Below are 12,603 nucleotides of genomic sequence, written 5' to 3'. Positions count from 1 at the left end.
AGGCGCCGCGCGGGGTCGCGGAACACGCGGGACGGGAGCGGCGCTCGGGGGGCACCGGGGTTTATTGGGGGGCTGGGGTACAACACACTCGGGCTGCAGAAACTCGGGATCCCGGGCGGGAACGGCCCGGGCTGGCCGGTACCGTTAGCAGGGCCACGGTGCCGGTACTGGGAGCACGGTGCCGATACCGGCGTCTGTACGAGGGACTTCGGTGCCAGAACGGAGGATGCCGGTAGCAGTGCCGGGAGCATGGTGCCGGTACCGGCGTCTGTAGTGCCGGTATGGGGGACTTCGGTGCCAGAACGGGGGTTGCCGGTACCAGTACTGGGAGCGTGGTGCCGGTACTGGTCCCAGTACCGGGGTTGTGGTGCCGGTACCAGTGGCTCTGGTGCCCCTCTTACTTCACCTTCTCCACGAACTCTGCCAGGTTCAGGGATGCTCTGACGCCTGCGGAGACACGGATGCCGTTAATGCCCGTTCCCGGAGCAGTGGTCGGTGTCCCGGGGCACTGCCCGGCCCGGCCCCGCGTCACCGTCCCGCTCCCTCCCGGTCCCGCTGAGCACGGCGGTCACAGCCCCGGGGGGCTCCGGAGGGGAGCCCCAGCTCGGCAGCAGCGCTGAGGGGCACAGGGATGGGCACAGGGGTGGACACACGGATGGACAAACGGATGGACACACGGGTGGGGTCTGGCTACGGAGAAGCGGGAGAGAAGCGCCTGCTCTACCCACGCCCCGGGAGAAAGGGCCGGTGCTGCGGGAGCCGCGCCGGTGCTGCGGGAGCAGAGCGGTTTGGGCGGTGCCGCGGCGGACACGGGGCACGGCCCGGCCCCCGCGGCTCGGTACATACGGGCAGGCTGGGCTGCGGGGCCACCCCAGCCGCCAGCCGGGCTCTGCTCTTGGCCAGAGTGTGCAGGACTGGACCGTGCAGCGCAGAGAGGAGAGAGAGGTTAGAGAGGGGACAGTGACCCCCGGGGCTCCTGTCACGGTGTCCGTGGGCACCGAGAAATAATCACTCGCCGGTAATTAATGAACTGCCCTGCCCCTGAGCTGGGAAAACCTGGACACGGAGCAGGTGGAGGGACAGGGGAGCGGAGTCACCTTCTCGGGTGACACTGGAGGCCGCGTCCAGGGCCTTGGTGCCGATGTCACCCATCATGTTGTCCACGGCCCGGTGGTGCTTGAGGAAGAAGGGTCGGATGACGCTGTGGTAGATGAGCTGGGAGCCGTTCCAGGGCACTGGGGCCATGCACCACACCAGGAACAGGCACTGTGGGCACAGGGGGGGCTCAGTGCTCCAGGGCCCCCCAGCTCACTGGAGATCCCAGGATCTGGGCTGGGTGCAGCCCCTCTGATGCATTAAGTTTTAGCTTTCATATTTTCCAGATTCTGTACTGCATTAGTTTATAACTTTGAACTTCATATAAAGTGTTAGCAGCTCTCCTCACAGCTCAGTCACACAGAACAATCCTTTTCCAGCCCCAGAACCAAGGACACCGCTGCAGCTCAGGCCCAAAAAGTGTAAAACAACAGGAGAGCAATCTGGGAGGGTGGAACTGCACAAACTGGAGCTGGAATTGGACAATTAACCCCAATATGGAAACGGACCAAAACTTATAAAAGTGTGAAAACTCATGACACGCCATCCAGCTTGGGTGTAGCTTTGGCTGGGCTCTTACACTGCCCAAGGTGAATCCTTTGAAGGCCTTTTAATAAATCCCTAATTAATTCCTTTAACTCTGCCCGGCTCTGTCCTAGGGAGCCTCTTTGGGCACCACGACCACCAGAGCCCAGCTCCTCCCGTCCAGCCCCGGGATGGGAGGAGCCCGGGACGGGAGGAGCCCAGCGTTACCTTCCCGGCGTAGTAGAAGGGGAACCAGTAGAGGAAAAGGTCGGAGAAGAACTCGGCGATGCTGAAGACGCCGTAGACCACCCAGTACGTGAGCCACATGGTGTCATCCTCCTTGCTGTTGCTCTCGATGGCTTTGATGCTGAGGAAGGACAGGAGAAGGAAGGAAGAAAAAGGAAGAAAAAGGAAGGAAAAGGAAGGAAAAGGAAGGACACAGTTGCTGCAGCCCTGGGCTGGGCTCCACTTTCCCAAACCCTCCACACCCCGGAGGGAACCTGTCCACCGGGCTGGCACGCTCCCAGCGCTTCCAGGAAGGTCCCAAGAGCTTCCCAGCCACAACTGCCTCTTGACTGAGCAGGGAGACCCTCAGCAAAGGGCGGGGAGCGCCCTCCAGGTGTGGGACAGGTACTTACGAGACGTAGGCGGGGTAGACGAAGCCGATGACGTTGCAGAGCAGGGAAGCGCCGTAGCCGAACATGAGGTACAGCCCCAGGAAAGTCACGGAGCCTGCGGGGGACAGGGGACAGTTTGGAGCCTGCTGTCACCAGGGCAGACCCCGCTGGGTCTCCTGAGCGGGATTCTCATCCCAGAGCGGGAACGGGGGCGCGCCGGGGGGTAACGACCACCCCCCGTTAATTCAGATGCTCGATGGAGCGGGGCACGTGGCGGAGCCCGCTCCTCCCCGAGGCACCCGTGACCCGCTCCCGTCACCGTCCGTCCCCTCCCCTGGCTCGGATGGGACTTTTACCACCCCAACCTCGCAGCGCTCTCGGCGCCTGGAGCGGGGCCAGGGCGGCAGGAACCGGAGACGCTGACAACACGCCCATGGTCCAAAGTCAAGGCTCCGCTCGTCTCCCCCGCTCGGCATTCCCCGAGCGAGCTGCGGCTCAAGGACGAGCCCCGCTCCCGGATCTCGCTCCCGGCTCCTCCCGCGGGCACAGGAAGGGTTGGCTCCCCTGGGAGCGGCGATGCAACCCCGCTGCCCTGCTGCCACTCAATTAGATCGCTCAATTAATTAAATGCGAGCCGCAGCCTTTGGTGGAGCCTGCCCAGCGCTGGGACACTCGCAGGAGGCTGGGGAAGGTGGGACAGGGAGGTTTTGGGGTGGAAACCCGCTCACAACAGGGCTGAGAGGGCAGGAAAACCTCAGGGACACTCGAGATGGAGCGATTTGTGCAGCCCAGCACCGGAACAAACTCCTCCAGCAGCAGCAAGAAAGCTGGGAATTAACCTGTCTGTGTGGGTGAATTAAAGTCCTTGCTCGGGCTTGGAGGGCGGATAATCCCAGCTCTGCTCGCTGCAGCATTCCTGGGCTGAGCTCCGGCCCCGATCCGGGCACCCACAGCTCCGGGTCTTTCCTGGGCAGGAGCAGCGTGGCTTTGGAGCAATCCCAAACCTCCCTCCAAGGAGGGCAGGCAGGTCCAGGCAGTGCTGGGTTTCATTCCCCAAGAGCCTTAGAAGGGATTTCGCAGGATTTGAACCCCCAGAGAAATTTATGTAACAGCAAAAGCCCAGGGAGAGGCTTTGCTGGGGGAGAAGTTGGAGGTGGTGCTGCCCAGAGGTTGCTCCAAACCCCAGCCCACGGGTTCAGACACAAATTAGGGATTGCTCCAGAGCCATAGGAGGGAGAAATCAGGAATTTTTAGTTCAGCAACAGCTTCTCCCTTCCAGGGCAGGGATCCAGAATGTGTAACCATCCCTTTTTGGTGCGTCCACTCTTGTTCTACCATCACGGCTGAGCCTGATCAAATCTCCAGGATTGTTTTGCTTGAGTGGCACCACATCCAAACACGACCTGCACAGCAGCTCGTGCTCCTTCACGGACACTTTTCCCCTCAGAGTGGGAACACCAGCCCTGCTGCAGGTGAAGGGCCAGGAAATCACACCTGGAGGCCAAAGGCTTGGAGGGACACAGCAAACAGGGAAGCCCTGAGCCCTCCCGGGAGGTTTGATATGAAATCTTGATATGGAGGGCGGGGATGAGGCCAGTTCAAGTTGGCAGAGAGGGCACAGGGCCGAGGGTCAGGGGAGAGTGGCACGGATTCTCCCCGGGGAGAATCCGGCTGGTTCCTCATTAATGAACAACAGGGATCCGGTTAAAGGCCGGGTCCCCATGGTGGGACACGGGGACGAGTTCCCATCCCCAGTGCCCAATCTGAGCCAGCACAGTCTGGGGGCTCACCCAGAACAGGGACTCCCCCATCAGGGCCAGGGGTCTCGAGGGTCTCTCTGACACCTCTGACACTCGGACCCTGCGAGCTTTAGGATTTCAGCATTTTGTGCCAGCAGAAGGCGAGGGCAGTGCGGTGACAGCGATGTCACCCCCGGCACCCCCAGCCCGTCCCCGCTCCGCACCCCAAACCAGGGCAGCCCTGCCTGCCCTCCCCGTGCCCCCGTGCTGAGTCCAGAGCACGGCGAGCAGCCGCCAAGGCGCCCCACCATACGGCGGAGAAGGGGACACAACGGGAGAACCGGGGAGGCCCCGCGGTAACGGTCGCACCTGAGGCCAGGTAGAGCCGTTGGACGCCGGTGCGGGCTTCCAGCTGAGCCAGCAGGTCGCCGATCGGGCCGGGGCTGTGGAGGAAGCGCTCCAGGCGCTGCTGCAGGGCGGCCATGGCGGCGATGCGGGAGCTGGAGCGGCCCCGGACCGACCCCGACCCCGGCCCCGGTCAGCGCGGCTTGGATGGGGGGCGTGGCCAGCGGGAGATGGGCGGTGCAAACCGGAGGGGCGTGGCCAATGAGAAGGCGGGGCGGGGGTCGAGGCGGGCCAATGAGGCGAGGCCGTGCGGGGGGCGGGACCGACGCCGTTGCCATGGCAACGCGCGCAGCGGCCTCATGGCGGCTCGGCCCGGGCCCGGCCCGGCGCTGTCGCTGTTCCCGGTGCTGTTCGCGCTGCTCGTGGTGGCCGCCACCGCCCCTCCGGGCCCCGCCAAGCCCCCGCGTGTCTACCTGAGCAGCTGGGCAGTGCGGGTGGCGGCGGGGCTGCGGGACGCTCGGGACTTGGCCCGCCGGCACGGGCTGCTCTACCTGGGTCAGGTGCGGCCTGGGCGGGCCCAGCTCATCCCGTGTGCCCCTGGCCCGATCTTCTCGCTCATACCCGTCCTGTGTGGCCACTGGATGTCCCCTTCGCTTATCCCATGGGCAGGGATAGCTTCCATTAGGCCAGGTTGCTCCAAGCCCCATCCAACACTTCCCCTCAAACACGTGCTGGGAATCTGGGAATCCTCTGCCAGCGTCTCCCCTGCCTCAGAGCAAACGGCCTCTGATCATGCAGGGCTGAGTATGCTTGAGGGACCCCCAAGGGCACCCAGCCCTCCCCCTCCCTAGGACTCCATTCTGTCCCCAAGTGACACTTTGTGCTTGTCCTGCACTGTAGTGTTCCATTTACCATCCTGACCTCCACAGCTGCAGCCTGGAAAAGCTCAGAGCATCTCTTTGTGCCCGCAGGTGATGGAGGGAGAGCCCTTTTATCACTTCAGCCACCGCGGCACCAGGCAGAGAGCCCTGAGCAGGCACTGGGGGTGGCACATGAGGCTCACCAGGGACCCCCAGGTAGGGAGGAGCGTGATGGTGTTCACAGGGGTCTCAGGTGGAGGGAAGAGATGAGGATGTGACTCCATGTTTCAGGCTTGATTTATTATTTTATGATATATATATATTACATTAAAACTATACTAAAAGAATAGAAGAAAGGATTTCCTCAGAAGGCTGGCTAAGAATAGAATAGCAAAGAATGATAACAAAGGCAGCTGTCTCAGACTCTCTGTCCGAGCCAACTGGACTGTGATTGGTCATTAATTAGAAACAACCAACACAGGCTAATCAAAAATCTACCTGTTGCATTCCACAGCAGCAGATAACCATGGTTTACATTTTGTTCCTGAGGCCTCTCAGCTCCTCAGGAGGAAAAATCCTAAGGAAAGGATTTTTCAGAAAAGATGTCCACGACAGAGGAGGGCACGGGGAGCCAGGGCACAGCTGTGGGCAGGCCCTGCCCGGCACCCACAGCTCTGCTCCCTGCCCAGGTGCTGTGGTTTGAGCAGCAGACGCTGAAGAGGCGCTCCAGGAGAGGCGCGGGCGTGGTGCCCACGGATCCCTGGTTCCCCAAGCAGTGGTACATGGTGAGAATGGGCTCCTTCCCCTCCTAATCCCCACCCCGGTCACGGCATGGAGGGGAGCAGGGGCGCATCCAGTGCCACCTCCCTGCTGGGCACCATCCCAGATTGCTCTGGGTTGTTCTGGGATAGCCCCAGTGAGGGAGAGCCCACAGCCCCTCTGGTGTCTGTTCACTGCACACTGAAGGAGTTCTTCTGTGCAGGGGGAATTCCTGGGATCAGTCCTTGCCTGTTCCTGTGGTGCCATTTCTGGGCCCTGCCCTGAGCCCCCCCTGCACACAGGGACACCCAGGGCTGAGGGCCCCTCTCAAGGCTGAGCAGCCTCAGCTCCCTCAGCTTTTCTTTGTCAGGATGCTCCAACCCCTTCCTCAACTTTGTGACCCTGCACTGGACCCACTCCATGTCCTGAGCAGCTCAGAGCAGGGCGCAGCACCCCAGAAGTGCCTGCAGGGCTGAGCAGAGGGGCAGGATCTCTCCCTGAGCACTGGCAATGCCCTTCTCAGGCCATAAACCAATCTAACACCGGCAGTGATGAGGCAGCAGGACTCTGAGGTCACCCCGGGCTGCCAATCAAATTTTTAATCTGTTTTTCCAGAACAACGACATCCACCCCGACCTGAACATCCTCACAGCTTGGAGCAGAGGCTACACAGGGCTGGGGGTGGTGCTGACTGTCCTGGATGATGGGCTGGAGAAGGATCATCCTGACCTGGCTGCCAACTACGTAACTATGGGGGTGTCCAGGGAGCTCCTGGGAGGGGGAGGAAACCCTTCACCCCAGCCCTGGCACTGTGAGGAGAGAGCTCAGGGGCTCAATTCCTTCACCCCAGCCCTGGCACTGTGCAGAGGGAGCTCGGGGGTCAATTCCTTCACTCCAGCCCTGGCACTGTGCAGAGGGAGCTCGGGGGTCAATTCCTTCACTCCAGCCCTGGCACTGTGCAGGGGGAGCTCAGGGGGTCAATTCCTTCACCCCAGCCCTGGCACTGTGCAGAGGGAGCTCAGGGGTCAATTCCTTCACCCTGGCACTGTGCAGAGGGAGCTGGGCCTCTCCAGGGCTGGATCCAAGGTTTGGAGCCTCTTGCAGTGCAATCTCACACGGAGGAAATGTTAGAACTTGTACACGCTCTGGAGCCCCCAAATAGGTGTAATTACAGCAAGCTGCAAAGCCAGTACAGCTGGTAAAGCCTCCTGTGCTGCACGGGGAAGGGAAGGGAAGGGAAGGAAATTCAGGGGCTGTGGAACACAACCAACCCTTCCTGTGGCTGCCCTCCTGGGGCTGTGTGGCCAGCGAGGGTCACCCTCAGGTGACAGGGCACGCTGGGCTCTGCCAGGGAAACAGCAAAGCTGTGCTGCTTTCACCCCCTTGTGCAGAACCCAGAGCCACTGAGGTTGGAAAAGGGATTCAGGATCAGAGAGTCCAACCTGTATCCACCTTGTCACCAGCCCAGAGCACCGAGTGCCACCTCCAGCCCTTGCAGGGATGGGGACTTCAAACCTCCCTGGACCACCCTTTCCACAGGGAAATTCCTGCTGATGTCCCCACCTGGCCCACCCTGAGGCTGCTCCCTCCTGTCCTGTTGCCCCCTGGGAGCACAGCCCGACCCCCCTGGCTGTCCCCTCCTGTCAGGAGCTGTGCAGAGACACAAGGTCCCCCCTGCTCCTCCTTTCCACCAGGCTGAGCCCCTTCCCAGCTCCCTCAGCCCCTTCTTGTGCTCCCCTCCCTCTCAGGACTCGGTTCAGCTCCAGCTCCCAGCACAGCCGGGCACGAAGGGGCCCCGCTGTCCCCAGGGCTGGCAGGCGGTGCCAGCACCAGGCTCGGTGCCAGGCGCCTGTGCCGAGCTGTCACAGCCCTGCCAGGGCCCTTGGGGACACGCCACTGCCTCCCTCTGTAACAGGACCCGCTGGCAAGTTACGACTTCAACAGCAACGACCCCGATCCCCAGCCCCGATACAGCGACAGCGACAAGAACTGGTGAGTCCTGGGCTCTACCCAGCTCCCCACACTGCGGGGGGCAGCTCTGGGGGGGCTGTCCCGGGCCTCCCCACCCCTCACAGGGTCACTCTGTCCCCCCAGGCACGGGACACGCTGTGCAGGGGAAGTGGCAGCTGTGGCCAACAATGGAATCTGTGGTGCGGGCGTCGCCTACAACGCGAAAATCGGAGGTGAGAGGTTGCTGCCCTGGGAGAGAAGATGGAAATGAGCTCCAGTACCCTGTGGGGATGCAGGAGCCCAGGGGGGATGCTCTGGGCTTTACAGGGGTGCCCAGGGTGGGTGCTGCCCCACCTGGGGATGCTCTGGGATTTACAGGGGTGCCCAGGGTGGGTGCTGCCCCACCTGGGGATGCTCTGGGCTTTACAGGGGTGGCAGGGTGGGTGCTGCCCCTGGGTGCTCCCAGGGGTTGGATGCTCAGCCCAGCACCCAGCAGGGCAGGCTCAGGCTCCACTGTGGAAGTGAGGGTGGCAAAGGGGGTTAAAAGCTCCCTGGGCTTAATTACAAAAGGCTTAACGAGGAGCTTTGGGAAGTGGCTCATGGCAGGGCACAGACCCGTGGGGGGCTGATCTCCTTAGGGCAGGGGCATGTGAAAGCTGCTGGAAGCTCTGGGGGGGACCTGGCAAGGTGTCCCCAGGCCCTGCCCTCGGTGTGGCACACGTGTGGCTCCTGTCCCCTCGGAGCCACCTCCCGGGTGCTGCCGCCCCTCGGCCACAGCTGCTCGGTGCCTGCCCTCAGGTGTGAGGATGCTGGACGGCTCCATCATGGACATAGTGGAGGCCCAGGCCCTGAGCCTGCAGCCCCAGTACATCCACATCTACAGCGCCAGCTGGGGCCCCGAGGATGATGGCAGGACAGTGGACGGGCCTGGAGTCCTGGCTGCGGCTGCTTTCCACAAAGGAGTTGTCCAAGTAAGCCCAGCCATGGCCTTGGGGACACAAGGGACACAAGGACACCCTGCTCACCCCCCTCTGCTCTTCGACAGGGACGGGGTGGGCTCGGCTCCATCTTCATCTGGGCCTCAGGCAACGGTGGCACCAACTATGACAACTGCAACTGCGACGGGTACACCAACAGCATCTACACGGTGTCGGTGGGCAGCGTGCTGGGGGACGGGCACCGGCCCCTCTACAGCGAGAGCTGCCCTGCCATCCTCACCACCACCTACAGCAGCAGGACCACCAGCAAGGTGCAGATTGTGAGTGTCACAGCAGCTCTGCCAGAGCAGCAGCTCCGGGGCTGACACAGACCCCAGCACAGGCTGGGCTGGTCCCAGTCTGCCTTAGCTGGGTGTCTGTGTAGAGCCCCAGAAGCTCAAAGGGATCTGAAAGGAGAATTTACTGAAGGTACCCAACCCCAGGGAGCTTTTTTGGAAGCAGTCCTGAGACGCCTCTGTAGGAGTGTCAGGGGGTAGGATGGTTGGGAAGGATGGAGATGAGAGATCTCTGCAGCCAGGTCAGGAACTTGGGGTTTATTGCAAAGGGCCTGGGGGCAGGGCCCTGCTGGGAGGTGCCAGGCACAGCTGGAGCAGGACTGAGAGAAGAGAGGGGCAGAGAGGGTGAGAGGGTAGGAGAGTAAAGAAAGAGGGGTAGCAGAGTGAGGTTCCCGTTACAATACCATAAATCTTCTTCTATGTTGAATATTCTGATTCTCACTAACCAATCTAGTACAAGATACAAATCCTATAGCATTTCCATACAGCCTATAAGAATCATTACATTACCACACTGTGTTACATTTTAAACCCTAAAAACTCCTCTTTGGGCCCCTTCTGCCAAGCTGGTAGGGTCTGCTCTGACCCTTAGACCTGTCTGCAAGCAGAGGGTGTTGTTTCATCAAAAGAGGATTACTTTCAGCCTGCCATACCATTGTTTTCCAGTTGTTCAGTAACTGAGGGATCTCAAAGATTGCTTTCATTTCAATCTCACTTATAGTTTCTATATTCTCAAAATCTTTTGCCAGACAATCCTATTTATAATGCTTTCCTGTTTCATCTTCCCCAACACCCCTGTGTCCCCCCCAGGTGACCACTGACCTGCACCACCGCTGCACAGACAAACACACGGGCACCTCGGCCTCGGCCCCGCTGGCCGCGGGCATGGTGGCCCTGGCACTGGAGGCCAAGTAGGTGACACAGGGACACTGCCCAGGGAGAGCTGGTGCCCAAGCAGGGAAGAGAAAGGGGAGGGGCAGCAGGAAGGTTGGGGGGCAGAGTTGTGGCCTTGCCCCAGGGCCATGGGACAGCAGCGGGGCTGTCCTCTGGTGCTCTTTGCTCTCCCATTTTGGCACTGAAGGAGGCCGTGGGGGGATCAGCTTGGGCCCAGATAATTGCTCTACCCACCCCAGAAGAGCCAAATCTCCCCCTTAAAAACCAACCCAGACCTCTGTCCACATCCTCCTTGCTTCCAGCCCGGCCCTGACCTGGCGTGACCTGCAGCACCTGATCATCAGGGCCTCCAAACCCGCTCACCTGCAGGCAGAGGACTGGGCCGAGAACGGCGTTGGGCGCAGGGGTGAGTGCAGGGCTCAGCCCCTCAAACACCTTCCTGCAGCCCCTGGTGGCACTGAGGGGCTCACAGGTCCCTCTCTGGGTGTCACCTGTGTCCCAGTGAGCCACTACTACGGCTATGGGCTGCTGGATGCGGGGCTGCTGGTGCAGGAGGCCACCACATGGACAGGGACCCGGCCCCAGGAGAAGTGTTCAGTCCAGGCTGTCCAGGTCCCCAGGTAAGGGACAGTGACCCCAGGTCCAGCCTCCCACAGGCACAGGGACCCAAAAAGTGGGTCTGCTGTGCTTGGAGGCCACAGGGGAGGGAAGGTCCTCACCTGCAGCTTGGCCTTGGGCAGGGACATCGGCTCCAGGCTCATCATCTCCACGGATGCCTCCTCCTGCTCCAAGAGCATCCGCTCCCTGGAGCACGTCCAGGTGCAGCTGTCCCTGAGCTACAGCCGCAGGGGGGACCTGGTGGTGGCTCTGAGCAGCCCCATGGGGACCACGTCCACGCTGGTGACAGTGCGGTAAGGACAGAGGCAGCACCGGGGCTCCCATGGCCACCCCAGGGCCTGGAGACTCCCAAAAAGGGCCCAAAACTCATCTGGACCCTGGGAGTGCCCCCTCAGAGAGAGCACAGGGTGACCCTTCAGGTCACACCCTGCCCCTGCAGGGCCCTGGGCTGGCACTCCCAGCTCTGCTCTCCTCCTCCAGCCCCTATGACACCAGCCAGGACGGCTACCAGGACTGGACCTTCATGTCCACGCACTTCTGGGACGAGAATCCCAAAGGGATCTGGACCCTCCAGCTGGAGAACAGGGGTGATGCTGAGAACACAGGTGGGTGCCCCATTTTTACTGGAGTCACCCTCTGCTTGGTCATTCTTCCTTCCCCACCTTGGATAGGAAATTTGTTGGCTTCTCCTTCCTGGCCATGAGCCCTCCTGTGCTGGCTTTGAGGATCTCCCTGGGCAGCACAGGGCCAGGAGCAGGACACAACCCCAAAGCTTCCAGCCCTATATCCCTCACCTGGCAGCCCCCTGTACCTCAAAGCTTCCAGCCCCATGTCCCTCCCATCCCTAGGTCCCAAAGCTTCCAGCCCCATACCCCTCACCTGGCAGCCCCCTGTCCCTTCCATCCCCAGGCCCCAAAGCTTCCAGCCCCCTGACCTCCCTGTCCCCCAAAGCTTCCAGCCCCATGTCCCTCACCTGGCAGCTCCCTGTCCCCAGGCCCCAAAGCTTTCAGCCCTATATCCCTCACCTGGCAGCCCCCTGTACCTCAAAGCTTCCAGCCCCATGTCCCTCCCATCCCTAGGCCCCAAAGCTTCCAGCCCCATACCCCTCATCTGGCAGCCCCCTGTCCCTCCTGTCCCCCAAAGCTTCCCACCCCCTGTCCCTCCTGTCCCCAGGCCAGCTGACCAGCTTCATCCTGCACCTGCATGGCACAGATGAGGACATGCCAGCCAGGCGCTCTGCAGCCAGTGCCACCGACGAGTGCCTCAGGAGGGACGAGCAGGGAGCCTGCGAGGGTGAGCGAGGCTTTGGGGGGACAGTGACAACGCTCTGGTCCCCAGGGCCTCACCCCAGCCTCTCTCCACAGACTGTGGCAGCTCCCTGTACGTCCACCACGGCTTCTGCCTGTCCTACTGCCCCCCACGCTACTACGGCCAGAGCCGCAGGGCCACCCCCAGGGACACGGCCCTCGTGTGTGCCAGCTGCCACCCCTCCTGCTACACCTGCCAGGGCTCCTGGGTCAACAACTGCACGTCCTGTCCCTCGGGCCACACCTTCCAGGACATCACCCACACCTGCCAGCAGCCCGCAGAGGGCTCCCCCAGCCCGGCGAGGCTGCGCAGGGACCTCGTGGTTGTCACTGTCCTGGCCTGCAGCAGCCTGCTCCTGGCAGGGGTGCTGTACCCCACCTACAGGGTGGCTCTCCGTGCTGGCAAAGGAGCTCTGTGCTGTCCCCGGGCCAGGAGGACAGTGTGACAGCAGCCTGGGCTGCTGCAGGGACAGGGCAGGGATCATTCCTGCCCTCCCAAATAAACCATTTGTTGCCTTTCCTTTCCAGCTGCCCTCTCCAGGGGTGATTGCCCTTCCCAGCAGTGCTTGTGAGGGGACAGTGATGGATTCCCCTTCCCAGCTGTGCGAGGGGACAGTGGTG

At 61.8% G+C, this 12,603-nt stretch overlaps 2 protein-coding genes across 4 annotated transcripts; one reads left to right on the top strand and one right to left on the bottom strand.

Annotated features, from left to right (window-relative positions):
* Positions 1 to 31: 31 nt before the first annotated feature.
* Positions 32 to 4,552, bottom strand: REEP6 (receptor accessory protein 6). Of its 3 annotated transcripts, none has more exons than XM_071451744.1 (5): positions 4,346 to 4,552; positions 2,259 to 2,352; positions 1,849 to 1,987; positions 1,098 to 1,266; positions 32 to 447 (listed from the first exon to the last, which is right to left on the bottom strand). In XM_071451744.1, exons 1-5 carry the CDS (start codon positions 4,458 to 4,460, stop codon positions 398 to 400), a joined length of 567 nt encoding a protein of 188 aa, XP_071307845.1. In that variant the 5' UTR covers positions 4,461 to 4,552; the 3' UTR covers positions 32 to 397. The 3 variants fall into 3 exon arrangements, with proteins under 3 accessions (XP_071307845.1, XP_071307846.1, XP_071307847.1); XM_071451745.1 differs by lacking the exon at positions 4,346 to 4,552 and adding an exon at positions 2,603 to 4,162; XM_071451746.1 differs by lacking the exon at positions 32 to 447 and adding an exon at positions 531 to 914.
* On the top strand, positions 4,459 to 12,509 carry PCSK4 (proprotein convertase subtilisin/kexin type 4). Its single transcript, XM_071451597.1, has 15 exons — positions 4,459 to 4,881; positions 5,293 to 5,397; positions 5,871 to 5,966; positions 6,556 to 6,684; positions 7,856 to 7,932; positions 8,035 to 8,123; positions 8,689 to 8,861; positions 8,936 to 9,148; positions 9,974 to 10,074; positions 10,360 to 10,463; positions 10,560 to 10,677; positions 10,798 to 10,968; positions 11,156 to 11,280; positions 11,849 to 11,968; positions 12,040 to 12,509. Exons 1-15 carry the CDS (start codon positions 4,459 to 4,461, stop codon positions 12,426 to 12,428), a joined length of 2,433 nt encoding a protein of 810 aa, XP_071307698.1. The 3' UTR covers positions 12,429 to 12,509.
* The last annotated feature ends 94 nt before the right edge of the window (positions 12,510 to 12,603 follow it).

This window comes from Agelaius tricolor, unplaced genomic scaffold (assembly GCF_023055355.1).
Source record: "Agelaius tricolor isolate 1412-34295 unplaced genomic scaffold, bAgeTri1.0.p SCAF_33, whole genome shotgun sequence".
Taxonomy (NCBI): domain Eukaryota; kingdom Metazoa; phylum Chordata; class Aves; order Passeriformes; family Icteridae; genus Agelaius; species Agelaius tricolor.
The sequence above is the reverse complement of the archived record's forward strand: the minus strand, read 5'-3'. Positions and strand labels throughout refer to the sequence as shown.

What these genes read in the sequence shown, in the direction of transcription:
- PCSK4 (XM_071451597.1), top strand. Translation starts at nt 4,459, where the DNA reads ATGGCGGCGATGCGGGAGCTGGAGCGGCCCCGGACCGACCCCGACCCC. An exon ending in GGCTCACCAGGGACCCCCAG is followed by an intron (nt 5,398 to 5,870) that starts GTAGGGAGGAGC and finishes CTCCCTGCCCAG; the next exon opens with GTGCTGTGGTTTGAGCAGCA. An exon ending in CAGGCTGTCCAGGTCCCCAG is followed by an intron (nt 10,678 to 10,797) that starts GTAAGGGACAGT and finishes GGCCTTGGGCAG; the next exon opens with GGACATCGGCTCCAGGCTCA.
- REEP6 (XM_071451746.1), bottom strand. Translation starts at nt 4,460, where the DNA reads ATGGCCGCCCTGCAGCAGCGCCTGGAGCGCTTCCTCCACAGCCCCGGC. An exon ending in ACGGCTCTACCTGGCCTCAG is followed by an intron (nt 2,353 to 4,345) that starts GTGCGACCGTTA and finishes TGTCCCCCGCAG; the next exon opens with GCTCCGTGACTTTCCTGGGG. An exon ending in GTCTACCCCGCCTACGTCTC is followed by an intron (nt 1,988 to 2,258) that starts GTAAGTACCTGT and finishes GTCCTTCCTCAG; the next exon opens with CATCAAAGCCATCGAGAGCA.